This window comes from Anabrus simplex, chromosome 2, assembly GCF_040414725.1.
Source record: "Anabrus simplex isolate iqAnaSimp1 chromosome 2, ASM4041472v1, whole genome shotgun sequence".
Classification (NCBI taxonomy): domain Eukaryota; kingdom Metazoa; phylum Arthropoda; class Insecta; order Orthoptera; family Tettigoniidae; genus Anabrus; species Anabrus simplex.
The window spans coordinates 43,051,415-43,075,297 of record NC_090266.1 but is presented as its reverse complement, the minus strand read 5'-3'; the positions used below and the strand labels follow the sequence as shown (position 1 = coordinate 43,075,297).

Below are 23,883 nucleotides of genomic sequence, written 5' to 3'. Positions count from 1 at the left end.
CGTCACGCTCCACACGAAAGTCTTCAAAATCATCTTTCTAATTCCTATATTAGTGTTTGAAGTGAGCAAATTTCTTTTCTTAAGAAAGCTCTTCCTTGCCTGTGTTAAGCCTGCATTTTATGTCCTCCTTACTAATGCCATCGTTAGTTCAATCAATCAGTCACTACTGATCTGCATTTAGGGCAGTCGCCCAGGTGGCAGATTCCCTATCTGTTGTTTTCCTAGCCTTTTCTTAAATGATTGAAAAAAAATTGGAAATTTATTGAACATCTTCCTGGGTAAGCTATTCCAATCCCTAACTCCCCTTCCTATAAACGAATATTTGCCCCAATTTGTCCTCTTGAATTCCAACTTTATCTTCATATTGTGATCTTTCCTACTTTTAAAGACACCATCCAAACTTATTCGTCTACTGATGTCCTCCTACGCCATCTCTCCACTGACAGCTCGGAACATACCACTTGGTCAAGCAGCTCGTCTCCTTTCTACCAAGTCTTCCCAGCCCAAAATTGCAACATTTTTGTAACGCTACTCTTTTGTCGGAAATCGCCCAGAACAAATCGATCTGCTTTTCTTTAAATTTTTTCCAGTTCCTGAATCAAGTAATCCTGAGTATGGTTCCAGTGTATGGGACCCTTACCAAGTGGAGGTCTCACCAGAGACAAATATGCTCTCTCCTTTACATCCTTACTACAACCCCTAAATACTCTCATAACCATGTGCAGAGATCTGTACCCTTTATTTACAATCCCATTTATGTGATTAACCCAATGAAGATCTTTCCTTATATTTATACCTAGGTATTTACAATGATCCCCAAAAGGAACTTTCACCCGATCAATGCAGTAATTAAAACTGATAGGACTTTCCCTATTTGTGAAACTCACAACCGGACTTTTATCCCCATTTATCATCATACCATTGCCTACTGTCTATCTTACAACATTATCGAAGTCATTTTGCAGTTGCTCACAATCTTGTAACTTATTTATTACTCAGTACAGAATAACATCATCTGCGAAAAGCCTTATCTCTGATTTCACTTCTTTACACATATCATTGATATATATAAGAAAACATAAAGGTCCAATAATACTGCCTTTAGGAATTCCCCTCTTAATTTTTACAGGGACAGATAAAGCTTCACCTACTCTAATTCTCTGAGTTCTATTTTCTAGAAACAGAGCCACCCATTCAGTCACTCTTTTGTCAAATCTAATTGCACTCATTTTTGCCAGTAGTCTCCCATGATCTACCCTATCAAATGCCTTAGATAAGTCAATTATTTTACTACCCAAGTAACAATATTCATCTACTTCCTTTAAGACTTCATTTCTTAATCTAATATCTCCTGCATCACCTGCCTTTGTTCGACTGCACTCCATTACTTTTGTTTTTGATTTATTTATTTTCATCTTGTACTCCTTACCCAAGACTTCGTCCATACCATTCAGCAGCTTCTCAAGATATTTTGTAGTCTCAGATAAAATAACAATATCATCGGCAAATCTCAAGGTTTTGATTTCCTCTCCTTGGATTGTGATTCCCTTTCCAAATTTTTCTTTGATTTCCTTTACTGCCTATTCTACATAAACATTGACATGGAGGGGGGACAAGCTGCAGCCTTGCCTCACTCCTTTCTGGATTGCTGCTTCTTTTTCAAAGCCTTCGATTCTTATCACGGCAGACTGATTTTTATACAGTTGTAGATGATGCTTCATTCTCGGTATCTGATCCCAATCACCTCCAGAATCTTAAATAGCTTGGTCCAATCAGCATTATTGAATGCCTTTTCTAGATCTACGAATGCCATGTTTGTGGGCTTGTCCCTCTTGATTCGATCCTCTAAGATCAGACGTAAAGTAAGTATTGCTTCACGTGTTCCTACATTTCTTCTGAAGCCAAATTGATCTTCTCCCAACTCAGCTTTAACTTTTTTTCCATTCCTCTGTAAATGATACGTGTTAAAATTTTGTAGGCATGAGATACTAAACTAATGGTGTGGTAGTTCTCACACCTGTCAGCACCAGCTTTCTTGAAATAGGTATAACAACATTCTGCCGAAAATCGGATGGGACTTCTCCCGTCTCATACATCTTACATGCTAAATGGAATAACCTTGCCATGCTGGTTTCTCCTAAGGCAGTCAGTAATTCAGAGGGAATGTCATCAATTCCAGGTGCCTTGTTTCTATTTAGGTCGCTCACATTTCTGTCAGGCTCTGACCTCAAAATTAGGTCTCCCATTTCATCGGCAACAGCCTCTTCTTGTTCCAGAACCAAATTATCTACATCTTTACCTTGATACAACTGTTGGGTATGTTCCTGCCATCTATCTGCTTTGTCTTCTTTTCCTAGGAGTGGCTTTCCATATGAGCTGTTAATATTCATACACTTAGATTTCCCTTCTCCGAAGGTTTCCTTGATATTTCTGTATGCAGCATCTACCTTTCCTAGGGCCATACAATCTTCGACAACTTTGCACTTCTCCAGCCATTCTTTCTTAGTTACCTTGCACTTTCTATCCACTTTAATCGCCTGTATTCTTTTCTGCCCTCTTCATTTCTAGCATTCTTATATTTTCGTCGTTCATCTATCAGGTCTAGTATCTCCTGAGTTATCCACTGATTCTTAGTTAATCTTCTCTTCCTTTCTAACATTTCTTCAGCAACCTTACTGACTTCATTTTTCATGACTATCCACTCTTCCTCTATCGTGTTTCCTTCAGCCTTTTCATTTAGTCCTTGTGCAACATGTTTCTTGAAACAATCCCTCAAACTCTTTTCTTTCAACTTGTCTAGATCCCATCTTTTTGCATTCTTTCCTTTCTTCAATTTTTTCATTTTTAGATATCATGTCATGACCAACAAGTTGTGGTCAGAGTCCACATCTGCTCCTGGGGAAGTTTTGCAATCCAACACCTGGTTTCTGGATCTCTGCCTAATCATAATGGGCCGATTGCAGAAACGATGGCTAGTTTTAAGCATTAGACATCATCTACCTAAACAACGTCTAAATCATTCACGATCTTCCATTGCATAAACAATGTTCAGTCGATGTTTAACTAGACATCCCTTAAACTTTCAATTTTGGTTTGAAAATGGAGACAGAAGTATCTTTCATGCAACTCTTTGCTTGTCGCAGCCAATGAAATTCGTCGGTGCGCGCGTCGAACGCCAGTCGGCTGTTTGTCTTCCTACACATTACTCAAATATGGCTGAGCATGACTTGCCCACAGATAAGAGTATCGCTTTGGGTGCAAATTAAATCTCATAATATTATCGACACAAAAGCGACACGGCACCGTACGGGGAAGTGTAGCTTACGCTTTCATTATAGCGTTGTTTCAGTGAGTGTAATTTACTCATAAATACAGTAGCTTCAACGAAGAGAAGATGAAGCAATAGTAATGTGTAACCGAGTGTGTTGTAGGGGCCATATAGATGTAGCTTGCATTCTGGAGATCGTAGATTCGAAACGCATCATCGGCAGCCGTGAAGATTGTTTTCCATGGTTTCCCTATTTTTTCACCAGGCAAATACTAGGGCTTTTATTATGGCCACGGCTCTTCTTCCCCAGTCCTCTTTAAACGATAATCACCACCACTTGCCTTTTCCTATCTGATAGTTGCCGAAAACTTATGCGATTATATATATAAAAATCCCATACAACCTACATTTTAGTTTTTACCATTATGTGTGTTTACTTGGCAGTAAAAATAAGTGAATCTCTCCCGGTTGATGTATGTGACAGCCCTTGGACGATCAGGATACGTAATTGTGATATGAATGTTGTCGAAGGGACCTATAATTCCATGGAAATTACCCCATGTATATAATAAAATACGGTATATCGATTGCCAAGAATTTATTCAAGTTGACAGTTACCGGACTGTCACTTAGTCAGTCTCAAGAAACAAGTCTCTCGTAAAGCGAAACCTTATTTTATGATTATCTCCCCGTGCCTGTCAAACGAATTGCTGTGATTTAGCAGCGGGCGACCCACAGAGAGGCCGTCGGACTAACCTTTCTTCCCGGAATCGTCTCAACATGATAATACAAATAACATATTTTACGGTACATAACCTCTGATTGTGAATTCACTCCTGTCATTTGAGGTTAAACAGTGCTCTCGGCAGTGTTTAAACATGACCGGTTGAACATCGGTTTTAGACAGTGTCTAAGTGATATATAACGTCTCTGCAATGCGGCAGCCATACTTAGGCATTGTTTAACCGTAGACATCGTCTAAATGCCGTTTCTGCAATCGGCCCAATGAAGTTAATTTGATACCTTCCATTGTCTCCAGGTTTCGTCCACATATACAGCCATCGTTTTTGGTGTTTGAACCAAGTATTGGCAAGGATTAAATTGTAATCAGTGCAGAATTCAACCAACCGACTTCCTCTTTTGTTCCTTTGTCCCAATCTGAATTTTCCTACTGTATTACCTTCTCTTCCTTGACCTACCACTGTATTCCAGTCTCCCATCACAATTAGATTCTCGTCGCCTTTTACATATTGTATTAAATCTTCTATCTCTTCATATATTCTTTCGATTTCCTCATCATCCGCTGAACTACTAGGGATATAGACCTGCACTATTGTGGTGTTCATTGGTTTGGTGTCTATCTCGACGACAATAATTCTTTCGCTATGCTGGTCGTAGTAGCTTACCCGCTGCCCTGTTTTCTTATTCGTTATTAAACTAACTCCTGCATTTCCCGTGCTTGATTTTGTGTTGATAATTCAGTAGTCGCCTGACCAAAAATCCTGTTCTTCCTGCCAACACACTGCACTTATGCCAACTACATCTAACTTTAGTCTATCTATATCCCTTTTCAGATTCTGTAACCTACAACAACGATTCAAACTTCTAACTTTCCACGCTCCGACTCAAAGAAGGTCAGTATCCATCTTCCTGATGATCGCCCCTTCTCGTGTAGTCCCCACCGGGAGATCTGAATGGGGGACTAGTTTACCTCCGGAATATTTTACCCGGGAGGAAGCCATCATCAGTACATCATTCATACAGAGAGAGTTGCATGTCCTCGGGAGTTAGTTACGGCTGTAGTTTCCCGTTGCTTTCAGCCGTGTAGCAGTATCAACACAGCTAAGCGATGTTGAGTATTAATCCAAGGCCATATCAGTCAATCATCTGGACTGCCACCCTTGCAACTTCCGAAAGGCTGCTACCCCCCTTTCGATGTAAAGCATGTATAGCACATAATTGAATCATTTTTAACAGTATTGAAAAATATGCAAACTAACTCTGTTTTACAGCATCACTTTAACTGTAACCCTTACGGTAACTTTTTAGAAGACAGGATACAGTACATACAATAGTGAAACAAGAAACATACCTTTGTTGATACCTTTGGAAAAATCCGTTGGTCTCCTCTGTTTGTTACTGTTAATCTTTGCGCTCTTCATGTTGAAGCTTCTCGTCAATACCACGCATCCGAAATTCGTGAATGGGGCTTATCTTCTCTGACTTCAGGGGTTGCTATCGTACGTGATGGGTAATTAATTCACACTCGAAAAACAGCGTGGCTTCGCATTGTTCGAATCACTGGACATTTTAGCTTTTCGGTTCCTGTCATATTAGCTCCCAGAATCACTGCAACCCTTTCTTTTCTTGTTGACTGTTCCTCACAAACCACAAATGCCGTATTGCACAGTTAAAATGTTGCAGAAAATTCCGTTTAGAGTATTTTTTGCTTCAAGGGAGGCAGTGTTTGCTTCAACAAATCAAGAAATTAGAGAAAACGAATTTCGAGTAATAGAGAAATGAATACACGTGAAGAATAAGACATATGTCCGGGAAATTTAAGTTACTTATTTACAAATATGAAATTTTGAACCTTCCACCTAATCAATATTTTATTTATGTATTGTTATTTTACAGTACCGGTTTCGACCTTGTTAAGGTCATCTTCAGCTGACTAACATAACATGTAATTAAAACATCACTGATACAATAAGAATGTCACTCAGTATAGGTAAAACATTGTCAATTTGCAAATGTTCTTTGTCCTAGCTTAAGCAATCATATATGTTAAATGATATGAAAATTAAAACTTAACATTACTAGGTATCATGTACATGGATGGATATATATTAAACAATACAATGTGCTTAAATTATAAGTTCACTATTCCACATTGAAACTTATAGCTAGATTGAATAAAACACTTTGAGACACAAATGAGTTCATACGGCGTATTGTACTTATGTAACTGTTATATCACGTGATCAGCCGTGTTTGTCTACTGATGGTATAACGATGTAAGTTTTTTAAAGTAATGTGAACGCTTAAGTTGAAGTCAAGGTTATTGTCTGGTATTAGATGATGTGTCACTTCGTTGATCTATATTCAAATGCTTGCAGTTCATATTTAAAAAATATAATTTTATCGTAAAACTTAGTAGGATTTGTGTAAAATTATGGATAGATCGTTAGTCTGACGACGTGCTTCCCCTGATCTTTATGTTATCTAATATCCAATTTTGTTAAAATGTCATTACGTGTAGCTTGATTTGGACATATTATATGTTATATGATTAGCGTGGAAGCTCCTTCTTCACTTTGTTATTGGACATATTTGTAAAAATAGAAAATGAAGTGTAAGAAATTTACGCCTGCCAAGTTGGAATGTATATTTAACGTGGGAATAGGTGTGCGTGTACTTACTGCTGTTGTTGACTCTTGGTGTGTGCTACTCGGGAGCACGTCTTGCACTGTTTCGTGTGTGTCTTAAGCAGATGCTTGTGCTTGCCGAGGAGAAGGTTGGAAGGGTAGTAGGAGCAGCTGTTGAGGGACCAGGTGTGGAGCGGGGCGTATCTTCTGGTGGTTCTTTAATGTGTGTTGGGTTTTGTTTTTTGATTCTTTTTAGGTAAGTGTTTTTAGGGAAGGGATAACTGCATTGAAAAGAATATTGATCTAAACTGATGTAAAAATCTTCCATTAGGTTGAGTAAGGGGCCCTTGGGGTTTATACTTAGAATTTGCTTGTCGTTTTCAATGTTTTTAAATTTATGTTTGTAGTCTTCAATGTGTGTCTGACGTATGGCAGAGAAATGATTATGTTTTGTTGCATTGATACGTTCATTGTAACATATTTGAAAGTTCCTTCCAGTGCACCCGATAAAACTGGCCTCACTGCTGTTTCACTTCATACGATATATTCCTGATTGGTTGTATTTATTGTTGTTGTGTTGTGTAAAATGTTGCGTTATTATATGTAGTTCTGTAGGTCAATTTTAGATTTTGTTTTTTGAAAATGTTGGTTGTAGGATATATGTGGATGTTATTAAATGTGAAAAGTACGTAATCGTTCTTGATTTGTTGGTTCTGGTTAGTTTTGATTTGGGTTCATGTTTTATTTTATGGATGAGTTTATTAATCATTTCTTTTTTGTATCCATTTTGTCTCGCTATTTCGTGAACCAGATTCAGTTCTTTTATTAATTCTTCTCGTGTTAGTGGTATATTAAACGCTCTGTATGTCATACTATGGTATGCTGCTTTTTTGTGTGCGTTAGTGTGGTTAGAGTCTATTTTTATTGTGTTAAACATATTTCTAGGCTTTCTATATATTTTATATATACACTTACCTAAAAATAATAAAAAAACAAAACTCAACACACATTAAAGAACCACCAGAAGATACGCCCCGCTCTACACCTGGTCCCTCAACAGCTGCTCCTACTACCCTTCCAACCTTCCCCTCTGCAACCACAAGCATCAGCTTAAGACACACACGAAACAGTGCACGACGTGTTCCTGAGTAGCATACACCAAGAGTCAACAACAGCAGTAAGTACACGCACACCTATTCCCACGCTGAACAGATATTCCAACTTGGCTGGCGTAAATTTCTTACACTTCTTTTTCTATTTTTTCAAATATGTCCAGCAACACACAGTGAAGAAGGAGCTTTCACGCTAATCATATAACATATGATATGTCGAAATCAAGCTACACGTAATGACATTTTAACAAAATTAGATATTAGATAACATAAAGATCAGGGGAAGCACGTCGTCAGACTAACGATCTATCCATAATTTTACACAAATCCTACTAAGTTTTCTGGTAAAATTATAATTTTTCAATATGAACTGCAAGCATTCGAATATAGATCGACAAAGTTTCACGTCATCTAATAACAGACAACAACCTTGACTTCAACATAAGTGTTCACATTACTTTAAAAAACTTACATCGTTATACCATCAGTAGATAAACACGGCTGATCACATGATATAACATAGTTACATAAGTACAATACGCCATATGAACTCATTTGTGTCTCAAAGTGTTTTATTCAATCTAGCTATAAGTTTTAATGTGGAATACTGAACTTATAATTTAAGCACATTGTATTTTTTAATATATATCCATCCATGTACATAATACCTAGTAATGTTAAGTTTTAATTTTCAAATCATTTAACGTATATGATTGCTTAAGCTAGGACGAAGAATATTCGCAAATTGACAGTGTTTTACCTATACTATGTGACATTCTTATTGTATCAGTGATGTTTTAATTACATGTTAGGTTAGTCAGCTGAAGATGACCTTCACAAGATCGAAACTGGTACTGTAAAATAACAATACATAAATATAGTATTGATTAGGTGGAAGCTTCAAAACTTCATATTTGTAAATATCAAAAATCAATATGGACATGAAACTTATAGATTATGAAATTTATTTTACTCGAGATACTGAAAATTCGAGTAATGGAGGTTCGAGATATCAAGGTTTGACTGTATATCGATACGTCACACAATATGTTGATTTTGTCAGATATCTCTTAAGTTTAAATTTGAATTGCTACTTTGATCTAATTGAATGTGATTATTTTCATAGATATTTAGCAAATTACCTTTTTGTGCTTAATGTAAAATGATAAAATCTTTATTTATTGATGAGTTTGAATGATTTAAGTCTGATATAGATGTTGATTCCCATAGGGAATCTGAAATATTTGTCCTGAATGAGTAAATTTATAATACCAATATAAATGGTCCGTTATTGGACATTATAAATTTTCCAGCTAACTCATTCTTGGTTGCCAGCGTTTCGCCCTCGTGTGGTAGGGTGGGCTCATCAGTTGGTACCTAGCACACCTACCAATACGCTGGCTAGTGCATACCGTGGAGGCCACTGCGTAGGCTAACTGGAGCCACGGGCAGTGCCAATGCACCAAGAGACTTTGTCATCATCTGATGGCCAAGCTGGCATCAATTTTTAGTGATGAGACAAAGTCTCTTAGTGCATTGGCACTGCCGGTGGCTCCAGTTAGCCTACGCAGTGGCCTCCACGGTATGCACTAGCCAGCGTATTGGTAGGTGTGCTAGGTACCAACTGATGAGCCCACCCTAGCACACGAGGGCGAAACGCTAGCAACCAAGAATGAGTTAGCTGGAAAATTTATAATGTCCAATAACGGACCATTTATATTGATTTAAGTCTGTCATGTATTCACAGTTAAAATTGAAATAATAAATAAAGAGGTTCAACCTATTCAATACCAAAGAATAGGTTTAACCTCTTTATATATTATTTCAGTTTTAACTGTGATACTTTTCAATACGGAACAATGAAATTTTTATCTTTAAATGTCATGTATTCACTCATTGTAGAAATTTGAAAATACTTTTTGGCATTGACGTGCTCTTGGTATCGAGTCTGAAAGTTTCTACTAGTTTTGACCAACTGACAGTGCATTTTTTTCCCACACTTTATATACTCCAGATTTCAAATATTTATCTGTTATACAAATTGTGGAGCCTGCGTGGCTCAGGCGGCGGCCTCCCACCGCTGGGTTCCGTGGTTCGAATCCCGGTCACTTCTTGTGAGATTTGTGCTGGACAAAGCAGAGTCGGGACAGGTTCTTCTCCGGGTACTCTGGGTTTTCCTGTCATAATTCATTCCAGCAATACTCTCCAATATAATTTCATTTCGTCTGTCATATAAATTTTATGAGTATTGTAAAAGTCCTGAAGTTGGTGTTAGTAGTTTTGAAACTATGTTGAATTTTTATTTTTCAAGAATAGGCATAATGGTACCTAGGCTGTTTTTATTATTATTATTATTATTATTATTATTATTATTATTATTATTATTATTATTATTATTATTATTATTATTATTATTATTATTATAATATATGTAATTTGCTGGGGCCATCAAGGACCACGTTAAGTCTTGTTGCATTTGACACTGAACTTGGCCTGCTTTAGAGCCCAAGTTTCCCTCATTCTTTGTGAGTGGGCCTGCTTACGCTCCTCTGTCCAAGGGGCACCGTATCTTCTCTTCGTTTGCTCATCTCGGTTTAGCCCGTTCGTCAATATTTTCTTGCTGAAGAGATCTCTGTTAAGGGCGTCTTCTGCTGAGATATGTAGCATTTGCAGGTCTTCTTTGGTATTTCTAAACCAGGGAATTGTGGTTTTGGGGTTTGAATCAAAAAAGTGAAAGATTTCTTTAGTTAACTATCTTCCGCCCATTCTTTTCAGATGAGCGTAAAATCGTGCCCGTCTTTTTCTGATTGTGTCGGTAATTTTCTCTATTTTGCTGTAGACTTCCTTGTTGGATCTCTTTTGATGGATTCCATTCCTGTACTTTGATCCCAAGATTCCTCTCACAATTTTGCCTTCTCTTTTCTCCAGTTCTTCAAGGAGTCCTGTGTTGGCATTTAGAGACAGGGTTTCGGCTGCATATAGAACTACTGGCTTCAGAACTGTTTCATAGTGACCTATCTTGGTGTTTTGGGAAAGGCATTTTTTGTTGTAGATTGGGCGGGATGTTTGGTAGGCTATTTCCAGTTTGCGTACTCGCTCCTGAAGTGCTGCTTTGTCCAGTCCATTTTTCATGATGATCTCACCCAGGTATTTGAATTTGTCTACTCGGGCGATGTCTCCGTATTTTGTATGGAGTTTTGGTGGAGTCTCTTTGATGTTAGTCATTACTTCTGTTTTCTCAAACTATATCTGCAAACCAGTTTGTTCGTCAATTTCCTTTAAAATTTCAACTTGAGCTCTAGCGGTTTCTATGTCGTTTGAGAGAACAGCAATATCATCGGCAAATGCTAAGCAGTCTGTTGGGATCCCCTTGGATTTGGTTCCTATTCTCAATGGACTGTAGTTGGTTTCCTGTAATCTCACCCGCCTGGTTCTGATGATCTTTTCAAGAACATAGTTGAAGAGTATCGGGGATAGCCCATCACCTTGTCGGACTCCTGTTTTGATGTCAAAGGAATGCGAGAAACATCCGTGGAACTTCACCTTGGATTTTGTATCGGTCAGGGTGGCTCTAATTAATGCCAGCAGTTTCAAATCAACTCCAAATTCATTTAAGATGTTTAGCAGGACTTCCCGGTCAATGGAGTCGTACGCTTTCTTAAAGTCCACAAAGACAGACACATACTGCTTGGACCTTAGTGTACAATATCTGATGATCGTTTTGAGATTTTGGATCTGTTTAGCTGTTGAGCGACCTTTTCTGAACCCTCCTTGGTATTCACCTATTTGATGTTCGACTTGTGCTTCCAAACGCTCCAGGATAGCAAGTGATAGAATTTTGTAAGTCACGGGTAGCAAAGATATTCCTCTGTAGTTGTTGATGTTCTTCATGCTGCCTTTTTTGTGTAATAGATGGATCAAAGCTATTTTTCAATCTTCGGGTTGGGTCTCCTTGTTCCAAATTTCTTCTATTTGCTTTTGCAAGATATCAAGTGCCAAGTGATTCCTCTGGGGCATATTTCCATAGTTCTGCTACTACTGAGTCTTTCCCCCGGCGCTTTGTTATTTTTGAGACGGGCAATGTGGCGCTTGATTTCATCTTTGTCGGGTGGTCTGGAATATGGGTACCTGAGTAAGGGTTCCTTGGTCTCAATGGCGCTTTGTGGTTTAGAGTAATTAAGTAAATTCTTGAAGTAATCTGCCAGAATGGTGCAATTTTCTTCATTTGATGTCGCCAGTGTGCCGTCCCTTCGCTCAAAGCATAGAGATGGTGGTTTATAGCCAGTGAGTTTGCGTTTGAACGCTTTGTAGTACTCTCTGCTTTCATTCTTCCTAAAGTTTTGTTCTATCTTTTCAACGAGAGATTTTTCGTATTTACGTTTCTCAGTTCTGAACACCCTAGCTGCTTGGGCACGTTGGGTTTTGTAGGTTTCCCAATCATTTTCTGATTTCGTAGAGTAGTACTGTTTCCACGCATTGAGTCTTTCTTGGAGGACTGATTCGCAGGTACTATTCCACCAGGCATGCTTTTCGCTTCTCTTGACTTCTGCAACGTCTTTGGTGGCCTCAACAAGGAGACTTTTGGCGCTGTTAAAATCACAGTCATTTGGTCTAGCCTTCTCCTGGAACTCCTCGACCCTTTGCCGAAGTTTATCATTGTCGATGCATGTGATCTGTTTGGTTGTCTTCCTTGTGTTTCCGGGAACCATGTGACCTTGCCGCGGTGGGGAGGCTTGCGTGTCCCATTGATGCAGATAGCCGAGCCGCAGGTGCAACCATATCGGATGGGTATCTGTTGAGAGACCAGACTAACGAATGGTTCATCGAAAGGGGGGTAGCAGCCTTTCGGTTGTTGCAAGGGCGGCAGTCTAGATGATTGACTGATACGGCCTTGTAATAATACTCAACATGGCTTAGCTGTGTTGATACTGCTACACGGCTGAAAGCAACGGGAAACTACAGCCGTAACCACCTCCCGAGGACATGCAGCTCTCTCTGTATGAAAGATGTACTGATGATCGCTTCCTTCCGGGTAAAATATTCCGGAGGTAAACTAGTCCCCCATTCGGATCTCCGGGTGGGGACTACACGAGAGGGGGCGATCATCAGGAAGATGGATACTGACATTCTGCGAGTCGGAGCGTGGAATGTTAGGAGTTTGAATCGTTGCGGTAGGTTAGAGAATCTGATAAGGGAGATGGATAGGCTAAAGTTAGATGTAGTTGGTATAAGTGAAGTACGTTGGCAGGAAGAACAGGATTTTTGGTCAGGCGACTACCGAATTATCAACACGAAATCAAACAGGGGTAATGCAGGAGTTGGTTTAATAATGAATAAGAAAATAGGGCAGCGGATAAGCTACTAGACCAGCATAGTGAAAGAGTTATTGTCGCCAAGATAGACACCAAACCAATGCCCACCACAATAGTGCAGGTCTATATGCCTACTAGTTCAGCGGATGATGAAGAAATTGAAAGAATATATGAGGAGATAGAAGATTTAATACAATATGTCAAAGGTGACGAGAATCTAATTGTGATGGGAGACTGGAACGCAGTGGTAGGCCAAGGAAGAGAAGGTAGCACAGTAGGAGAATTTGGATTGGGACAAAGGAACGAAAGAGGAAGTCGGCTGGTTGAATTCTGCACTGACCATAATTTAGTCCTCGCCAATACTTGGTTCAAACACCACAAACGACGGCTGTATACGTGGACGAGACCTGGAGACACTGGAAGGTATCAAATAGACTTCATTATGATTAGGCAGAGATTCAGAAACCAGGTGTTGGATTGCAAAACTTTCCCAGGAGCAGACGTGGACTCTGACCACAACTTGTTGGTCATGAAATGCCATCTGAAGTTGAAGAAATTGAAGAAAGGAAAGAATGCAAAAAGATGGGATCTAGACAAGTTAGAAGAAAAGAGTGTGATGGATCGTTTCAAGGAACATGTTGCACAAGGACTAAATGAAAAGGCCGAAAGAAACACAGTAGAGGAAGAGTGGAGAGTCATGAAAAATGAAGTCAGTAGGGCTGCTGAAGAAATGTTAGGAAGGAAGAAAAGATCAACTAAGAATCAGTGGATAACTCAGGAGATACTAGACCTGATTGATGAACGACAAAAATACAAGAATGCTAGAAATGAAGAGGGCAGAAAAGAATACAGGCGATTAAAGAATCAAGTGGATAGAAAGTGCAAGGTAGCTAAGGAAGAATGGCTGAAGGAGAAGTGCAAGGATGTCGAAGGCTGTATGGTCCTGGGAAAGGTAGATGCTGCATACAGGAAAATCAAGGAAACCTTTGGAGAAAGGAAATCTAGGTGCATGAATATTAAGAGCTCAGATGGAAAGCCACTTCTAGGGAAAGAAGACAAAGCAGAAAGATGGCAGGAGCATATCCAACAGTTGTATCAAGGTAACGATGTAGATAATTTCGTTCTGGAACATGAGGCTGTTGATGCTGATGAAATGGGAGACCCAATTTTGAGGTCAGAGTTTGACAGAGCTGTGAGTGACCTAAATAGGAACAAGGCACCTGGAATTGATGATATTCCCTCTGAATTACTGACTGCCTTAGGAGAAACCAGCATGGTAAGGTTATTTCATTTAGTGTGCAAGATGTATGAGACAGGAGAAGTCCCATCCGATTTTCGGCAGAATGTTGTTATACCTATTCCCAAGAAAGCCGGTGCTGACAGGTGTGAAAACTACCGCACTATTAGTTTAGTATCTCATGCCTGCAAAATTTTAACACGTATTATTTACAGAAGAATGGAAAAACAAGTTGAAGCTGAGTTGGGGGAAGACAATTTGGCTTCAGAAGAAATGTAGGAACACGTGAAGCAATCCTGACTTTACGTCTGATCTTAGAGGATCGAATCAAGAAGGACAAGCCCACGTACATGGCATTCGTAGATCTAGAAAAGGCATTCGATAATGTTGATTGGACCAGGCTATTTATGATTCTGAAGATGATAGGGATCAGATACCGAGAACGAAGAATTATCTACAACCTGTATAAAAATCAGTCTGCAGTGATAAGAATCGAGGGCTTTGAAAAAGAAGCAGCAATCCAGAAAGGAGTGAGGCAAGGCTGCAGTTTGTCCCCTCTCCTTTTCAATGTTTACATAGAACAGGCAGTAAAGGAAATCAAAGAGAAATTTGGAAATGGAATCACAGTCCAAGGAGAGGAAATCAAAACCTTGAGATTTGCCGATGATATTGTTATTTTATCTGAGACTGCAGAAGATCTCGAGAAGTTGCTGAATGGTATGGATGAAGTCTTAGGTAAGGAGTACAAGATGAAAATAAATAAGTCCAAAACAAAAGTAATGGAGTGCAGTCGAACGAAGGCAGGTGATATAGGAAATATTAGATCAGGAAACGAAGTCTTAAAGGAAGTAGATGAATATTGTTACTTGGGTAGTAAAATAACCAACGATGGCAGAAGTAAGGAGGACATAAAATGCAGACTAGCACAAGCAAGGAAGAGCTTTCTTAAGAAAAGAAATTTGCTCACTTCAAACATTGATATCGGAATTAGAAAGATGTTTTTGAAGACTTTTGTTTGGAGCGTGGCATTGTATGGAAGTGAAACATGGACGATAACTAGCTCAGAAAGAAAGAGAATAGAAGCTTTTGAAATGTGGTGTTATAGAAGAATGCTGAAGGTGAGATGGATAGATCGAATCACGAATGAAGAGATACTGAATCGAATTGGTGAGAGGAGATCGATTTGGCTAAATTTGACGAGAAGAAGAGATAGAATGATAGGACACATCTTAAGACATCCAGGACTTGTTCAGTTGGTTTTTGAAGGAAGTGTAGGTGGCAAGAACGGTAGGGGTAGACCAAGGTATGAATATGACAAACAGATTAGAGCAGATGTAGGATGCAATAGTTACGTAGAAATGAAAAGGTTAGCACAGGATAGGGTGGCATGGAGAGCTGCATCAAACCAGTCTATGGACTGATGACTCAAACAACACAACAAGAGACATATAATGATCTGAGGCCACATTGATGCCTTTCTTTACCTTGACATTCATAATATCAGGGCTGTTTCTCCTGGAGATTGCAGCATGATATTATTATTATTATTATTATTATTATTATTATTATTATTATTATTATTATTATTATTATTATTATTATTATCATCATTATACATAAATGAAACCTATCTCTTTTTGAAATAGTGCTTCAAGTATAATGCAAACTTTGTGCTAAATATATGTCACAGTTATAAGGTGGTGCTTTCTTGACTCGCACCCTCAGTTGGAGGTTAGCTGTCATTGTGAATACATCATGGTCAGTTGCATAGAATAACAAATTTAATAATGGAAAAGAAAGATGTATTTCTAATAAGTAAGACTACAAACCATCAGAACCCTGCGGCTGTTTCAACGGTAACAACCTATTGCCAGTGTTTTCTCACTCATTTGTAAATCATCAGTCTGCAACGTCTCCTTTGCCAGCTCATAAACCAATCTGGAGTCAACAATGGCAGCTTTATCCTTTTGTGTTTATGCTTGTTCTGTCTCGGTTCAGTCTTGTATAACTGAAAATTGTCATTTATCTGAAATTTTTTTATCATTTTTGGTTTGGACGAGAAACTAATAAAGATTTCTGCTGCACATTATTATTAACTTTTTAACTGGGCAAGATGTATACAGTATATTCATACGCTGAATGTTACAGAGCAATGGGCATGACGAATATATACATACTCGTCTTTTATCGCGAATATCTCCTGGGTATGACGAGCTACTTTGCCGCATTGTGTATTGTTGTCTAAATTTGTGTTTTTCCCGCACAATGGCAGCAAATACCATGTCACGCTCCTTGAAGCTTATTTGTTTTTATTTTACATCTGTGCAGTGCTACTTGTCCGCAGTAGGCCAAATATGGCAGCATCTAGTTCAAAGCGTAAGTTCAACACTTACAGAATGATTGTGACGATTTATCTTCTCATAAATATGAAGATGAGTGGTTTGATACAGATGAAACTGAGTCTGATAGTGCAAGTTGTTCCGAGAATGAGAATGAAGAACAAGATGAACAACATGACGAATCGGATGAAGGCGAAGTGCAGTTCTAGTGAGGTAAATGACGTAACTAACCATGATGTTAATGTAGTATCTTTCACAATGTCACTAACATGATGTATAATTCATAAATATTCCTTTATTTTATGAACAAAAGGCTCAAATTTCAACCAGGTAAGTGACCTTGCAATTAATGAAAAATGGTTCAGAATGTCACATTCATGATATGATATTTATAAATACCCCTTGCTTTTATTTGTTTCAATTTTCGGCTGTGAAATATGGGCCAAACTCTCAAATTCCAACCAGGTAAATGACCTTGCAGCTAATGTAAAAATGGTTAAAAATTTCTCTAACATTAAAATTAATTAATTAAAACTCCTTTAATTTACTTTTCATGTCACAGATGAATGATATTAATGATATTACTAACTTTTCTGCCTATCTGCCGTGTAACAACAATCTGCTTAAAAAAATGCACAGGGCAGGTTACACCAAGCACATCAATAATATCCAGTTAAGAGGTTAATTTTGTGGAGAAATATTCAACTTGCGTAACAAGTTCTGTTATATCGTGTTCCCTGGGTCTTATTGATATGTTTAGTAAAGATAATAATGTTGTAAGTGTTCTTCTAATTGTTACATAGTTGAGATTAATGGACATGATTATTTGCGAACATTTTACTTGTTTTCTAGATTATGATATGGTGGCTTAAAATCTAACTTAAAAGTTTTCCAGTCTGTCAAACACTCAATTTAAGTGTAAATAATACATTATAACACACCTTAAAGAAAACACATTATTAAACAAGGAATAAAAATACACACTATTAAACCAAGAATGACATGTTTCGTTCTTGAAAGAACATCGTCAGATTTTATCAAGTCACATGCAGGTATTTAGAATATTTATGTCTATTTCTATTTAATACTTAGGAACCTGAAATCTGGAACTTATCTTGATGTACTGCTTTGTCTCTACTCCAGCATTTACTGCAAAGTTTTGGAAACCGTTGCTCGATTTGTTCTGGGTGATTTCCGACAAAAGAGTAGTGTTACAAAAATGTTGCCAAGTTTGGGCTGGGAAGAATTGGGAGAAAGAAGACGAGCTGCTCGACTAAGTGGTATGTTACAAGTAATAAATCTCATAGTAGACCGTATTGGACGTCAGATTATGAACATTAAAATGAGAATAATCGTTTACGCCACCTTTCCAATATTTATCTTTCCTTATATTTAGGATATAAACATTACAACAGGCGTTGTAAGATGGGACATGTTTCGCTTAAGTGTCGTAAGCATCATCAGCCGAAATAAATCTTAGCCTAAAATTAGGTCAGGGCCCCGAACCTAGTGTCCTTAAAATATATGGTACCCTATGATTCAACATTTACATTTAGAAAATCAAATAGGCTTAAAATTAGTGTGGAAAAACATAGAATGGCTAAGAGAAAAACACAATATCGTGTTGAACAGAGGTTAAAAGAACAAAAAGTACAATACAGAGCTGATAGTGAAATAATTAAAATCATATAGGATATCATTGCTACCAGTCAGTCACTCAGAACATTCATACATAAAACAAGTGTGAAAACATATAAGAGTGTTCATCATGGCTAAGTGAAAAAAATACGCAATCGTGTTGCCAGAGGTTAAGAACATATGGTACAACACAGAGCTGGCAGTGTAATCATCAAACTCATTGCTACCAGTCAGTTAATAAGAATGTTCATACATTACAAAAAAGGATGATTATATACTTTAGAATGAAGAAATAATTAAATTTCACTCTTGTATAGACCCGTGAGTCGGGCAAGAGAAGTCGCATATTGTAGCAGACATGGAGTAGTAGCACTTCAAACAGGATTGATCACGCCTGAAGCCGCTTATTAGGTAGAGGCCAATATCCACTTCATCCAAAACAATGGTTAAAGCCGAATAACAGGTGTCTTCATTTTTACATGGAGTTAAAGACCGAAACTGAAAAAATAAGATGCAAACTGAAGTCTGAAAAATGGAAAAAGGAAAAAGATGTACTCAGGCCTTGAAAATAGGGTGTTCAAATGAGAGTCTAAGATCGCTTACCTATGTTGGATGTGTGTTGACTGGTGACATTAGCCGTTCGAGGGGGCCTGTTAAACGTATGCCCGTTGCTGCGTGTGTTGTATCTGTGGGTTTGCTTAGGCGGAGAGTAAGTCGGGATGGGAGGGGTAGGCGCAACAATGAGAGGTCTGGAAGTTGGCGTCAGAGTTGTATTATTTGGAGGGGGTAAGGTGGAATCTGTTATGACGACCGGAGGGATATTTAAAGGTTTATAATTGAAGATCTTTGTGAAATTGTTATGATTTATATTAAAATTAGTGAGTAACTTGGGGACTTGTTCAATTAACGGGCTGTTGTTCTCAGGGACATCATTCAAATTATTATTATTAAAATGTTGATCCAACAAAATGTATGTATTTTCCAATCCAGTCATTAAGCTGCTTTTATTTACTTATTTTATAATGTGGAGGTCCTGATCAATTGTAGAATAATTGTGGCCAGAATCCCTCAGGTGATTGCTCATGGCAGAGTATTTTTTATACTTTAAAGCATTATAATGTTCCAAGTATCTTGTTCTAAAACTGCGGCCAGTTTGTCCAATATAAGAAAATTCACACTGGGGGCATTTGAGTCTGTAAATACCAGAGTTCAAAAATTTGTCCTGTGAAGTATTTACCAAGTTGGAATTAAAGAATATATTCCGATTAGCGTTGCGAGTTCGGTAGGTGGTTCTGATGTTGCCCATCTTAAATGGGTTAGTAATGCTGTATATCGAGGGGTTAGTGAAGGTGAAGGTGGCAGTGTTTATTCTTTTGGGCTTATCTGGAATTAAATTTGTAGTATTTGTTGATTTTATTATACCAATAATCTTATTGATCAGGTTAGGTTTATAGCCATTAAGTTTTGCAAGTTCTTTTATATATTCAAACTCTTTGTTCTGGTTAGAAGGGGATGGTGGAACATTTAATGCTTGATGAACTAAACTGTAGAAATTTGCTTGTTTATGAGATTGAGGGTGTAAAGACTCATTCTTTATTGTCAAAGGAGCAGTGGAGGGCTTTCTGTAAATTTGGAAAATAAAATTATCACTGGCTCTGGTCAATGTTAAGTCCAGGAAGTTTAAAGACTTGTTGATTTCATTTTCCTTAGTGAACCTGATATTGTGGTCAAGGTCATTAAAGGTTTTTAAAATGCTATCACTATTATTGCGATGTGTGTCGATGATGGCAAATGTGTCATCGGCGTATCATAGGCAAAGCTGTAGACCATTGATTTTTATTGATTATCTTGTTAGTCTCAAGGTGATTCTTGCAAGGATTCCAGATATCCGGTTGCCCATCTAGTATACCAGTAAATTAAACCATTAGTTTAATAGAAACTAACCTTTTGAAACATAACACCATAAGCAAATGTGAAATAGATGAACTGATCAACTTGCTAAAATTTGTATTAAACAAGAACTTCTTTACATTCAATAACAAAGTTTACCAACAGAAGGGACTAGTGATGCCCTTTTTGACGTCAACCTCACCAGAGGAATTAATGAGATGTAACGAATGACATGAAATGATTAACTAAAACGGACTTTTATATGTACCGTAGGCCTAAAAGTCGTGTTCACCATTTATTGTCTTTTTACGTTTAGAAATACTGCGTTCCGACGAAAATAACCAGTATAACTTAAATACATTCTAAGTTTGTTAAATAATAGTACAGAATGTTTAAAACGTACATTTTGTAGCTCTTTATAACCTAGAAGTTATGTGTTCGCTGCACAAAATTTTGAGGTTATCGCATATTGGACCCATCTTTACTATTTTTCGCTGTAAAAGTGGGAAAAAATGGGTCTAATACACGAGTAAATACGGTAATTACACAATTTTTTATTCCTACAACATGCTAACAGGATGAAAATTGCTGTTAATTACTAGAAACAGAGAATAATACACAAGAATTACTCAATTCTTAACTGCAGTTAAACCGGGCGAGTTGGCCGTGCGCGTAGAGGCACGCGGCTGTGAGCTTGCATCCGGGAGATAGTAGGTTCGAATCCCACTATCGGCAGCCCTGAAAATGGTTTTCCGTGGTTTCCCCATTTTCACACCAGGCAAATGCTGGGGCTGTACCTTAATTAAGGCCATGACTGCTTCCTTCCAACTCCTAGGCCTTTCCTATCCCATCGTCGCCATAAGACCTATCTGTGTCGGTGCGACGTAAAGCCCCTAGCAAAAAAAAAAAAAAAAAAAAAAAAAAAAAAAAAAAAAAAAAAAAAAAAAAAAAACTGCAGTTAAGTCTACCTTAATTACAACAACAGAATTCCAGTAAGAGAGTTACTACAGATACCACAGAAACGGTGTTATACTACACAAATATTTCACAGTAATAGAATAAACACCTTATTTTCTAATTAGATACTGTAATACATTACAATAATTTTAAACTATGTTCAGACTAAGTACAGATACTACAATACACTGCAATAATTTTAAACTACGTTCAGACATATTCTAATTACAACAGGTTATTACCAAGTACAAACAGAAAAGAAAATTACCATTAAAGTTCAAAATTCGCAAAACTACTCAAAGTTATAGAATAGGCACTCTAATTTCTAATAAGTTACTATACTACACTACAATAACATTTAAAGTACTTTCAGACATATCCTAGGTTATTACTAAGCACGAATAGAAATGAAAATTCCAATTAGGCCTAAATTGGATATTTGCAAGAACTACTGGTAGGTACTCAAAGATTACTAACAAAGTTAAACACGTAGACAGATTAATATTAGTACTACTTTATCCTCCTATGCTGTAATAGAAATTAAACCTGCCATTTGCACAAAAATACACACGAATATAACAGACAAGATACTATCTAATATACCGTATCTACACTACCAGTACAATTCTCAACTGAAATGTGATTATGTGATTATTACAGATGGTGGATTACTATTATTTTCCCTACTCCGCAGGACGGAGAATAAAAATGTACTTAAATGCTGAAAAATATGAAGTTTTTTTACAATAATTTCTCAAAAGTATTTCTGTCTAAAGTGTGCCAGGGACTTGGAATTGGAATTTTTGGAATGTAGGAACTTGATTATTATCTAACCGCTCATAAATACTGAAATATCGAGGGTGTGAAATATAAATTACGGTTACTTTAACTGCCTACTCAGAACTGCAAATGATCGGAATACAAGAATCGGCTGATTTTTATTTATATTTTCTTGTTGGCTACAGTTGTGAACAATGCCATTTTTTGAATACGAAGAGCGACAATAATCAATATAAATTACGACTGTTAAATATTTCGCCAGTGAAATACTGTCTATTCTGTTGAAATCCTTTCTTTAAACAAAATTTACAACAGTATCGCATTATTTAAAGAAGTTATTACCTTCATGATAGGTGGGACCGTTGAACTGCTATTTGAAATACCCTGTCAAATGCCTGCACTAATAAACTATAACCGCTGCTGAAGTTATGACTCTCATTAATATTTTTAAAATAATAATATAAGAAATTTACTTTAACTCAACCTATTTAATACAGTACAAGATGTTAACATATTAGTTAAACATCGTTAAAAGTCGTTGAGACATGTTTTGCCCCTTCTGTGGGGCATCAGCAGTCATATCAAATACCTCAAAATTCTACCAGACATCTGGTTGGAAATTCACATCTTAAAGCCATTTCTGATTAGACTGCACGAGGACCATAATATTGGGGTCCGGGGTAAAAAGAAAAAAAATTTTCCCATGGAAATTAATACAAATTTGGAATGTTTTTTCCACATTATTTTACAATGTAAAATACACGTACAGTAAATTGCAATTGTATGTATTCTGCAATCATTCTCAACATTTATACATAAATTTTAAACTGTCTTCAAACTTACCACCAAATAAGACTTTAACTACCATTATTGTCAATACTGTACATAGGACGGCCTTGTTTTGAGTGAAAATTCACCGACGTGTTCACTAGTGTAACATTTTAAAATTAATTTTCATATTTTGTTAATGATAAGATCTTGTAAATGTTCTTTAATGTATTCACTCATGTAACATATTTTTATAATTTCCAACCAGACGTCTGGTAGAATTTTGAGGTATTTGATATGACTGATGATGCCCCACAGAAGGGGCGAAACATTTCTCAACGATTTTTAACGATGTTTAACTTATATGTTAACATCTTGTACTGTATTGAATAGGTTGAGTTAAAATAAATTTCTTATATTATTATAGATTAAGATTCTTTCAATACGGAAAAAATGATTTTCATTTCTTTTTAATATCCCATCTTTGTAAGTATTTTATCAACAAACCTATTGATATTTTTATAATACTATTAAAAGGAATGGGATATTTCTTCTCTCACGCAGTCCTATATTGCAGGTTGTAATCTAGCGAATGCCTACGGAACTACTCAGTGTGGAAACTGTAAATAAGTACCACTAATCGCAGATTACTACAAACAAACTTTAAACACAATTATTTGTGGAGCTAAATATATCACACACACACAAAATTTGGTAAATTTCTACAGTTATTAACTACTTTATCACTGAGATAACACAGAGCTCTTGGAACAGCCAACCTTTCGGTAGGGCTTCCAACAATGTGTTCTGTTATGATATTAATTCGTTTCAACTATCCTATTAATGATGTCATAAATGAAGTGAAAGAAATAGTGTCAGCAAGAATTAATCATGTTATTTAAATGACAAGACATATATTCCTGATTGTAGGCTAGACCAAGAGAGACCCTGGCTGAGCTCATACCATTGTTATGCACAGACATCCTTGAACGATTAGAAACCCCAGATGTAGCTTTGGAACCCAATATGGACAACATGTTTTTGTACCAGATGTTGTTTAATAGTGTGTATTTTTATTTCTTGTTTAATAATGTGTTTTTTTCTTACAGGTATGTTATAGTGTAATAATTATATTTAACTTGTGTGTTCGACGGACTGTAAAGCTTTTAGGTTACATTTAACTGAGTCGACACTGGAGAGTATGGCTTCCGTTT

The 23,883-nt window shown here is 37.2% G+C and overlaps 1 protein-coding gene across 1 annotated transcript in view; it reads left to right on the top strand.

Annotated features, from left to right (window-relative positions):
• The window catches only part of LOC136863441 (proteasome activator complex subunit 4A), a 1,047,550-nt gene that overhangs the window by 385,298 nt on the left and 638,369 nt on the right, over positions 1–23,883 (top strand). Inside the window, exon 13 of the mRNA XM_068225934.1 lies at positions 23,600–23,734. Coding sequence (XP_068082035.1) covers positions 23,600–23,734 — 135 coding nt within the window. The remainder of the gene's footprint in view (positions 1–23,599; positions 23,735–23,883) is intronic.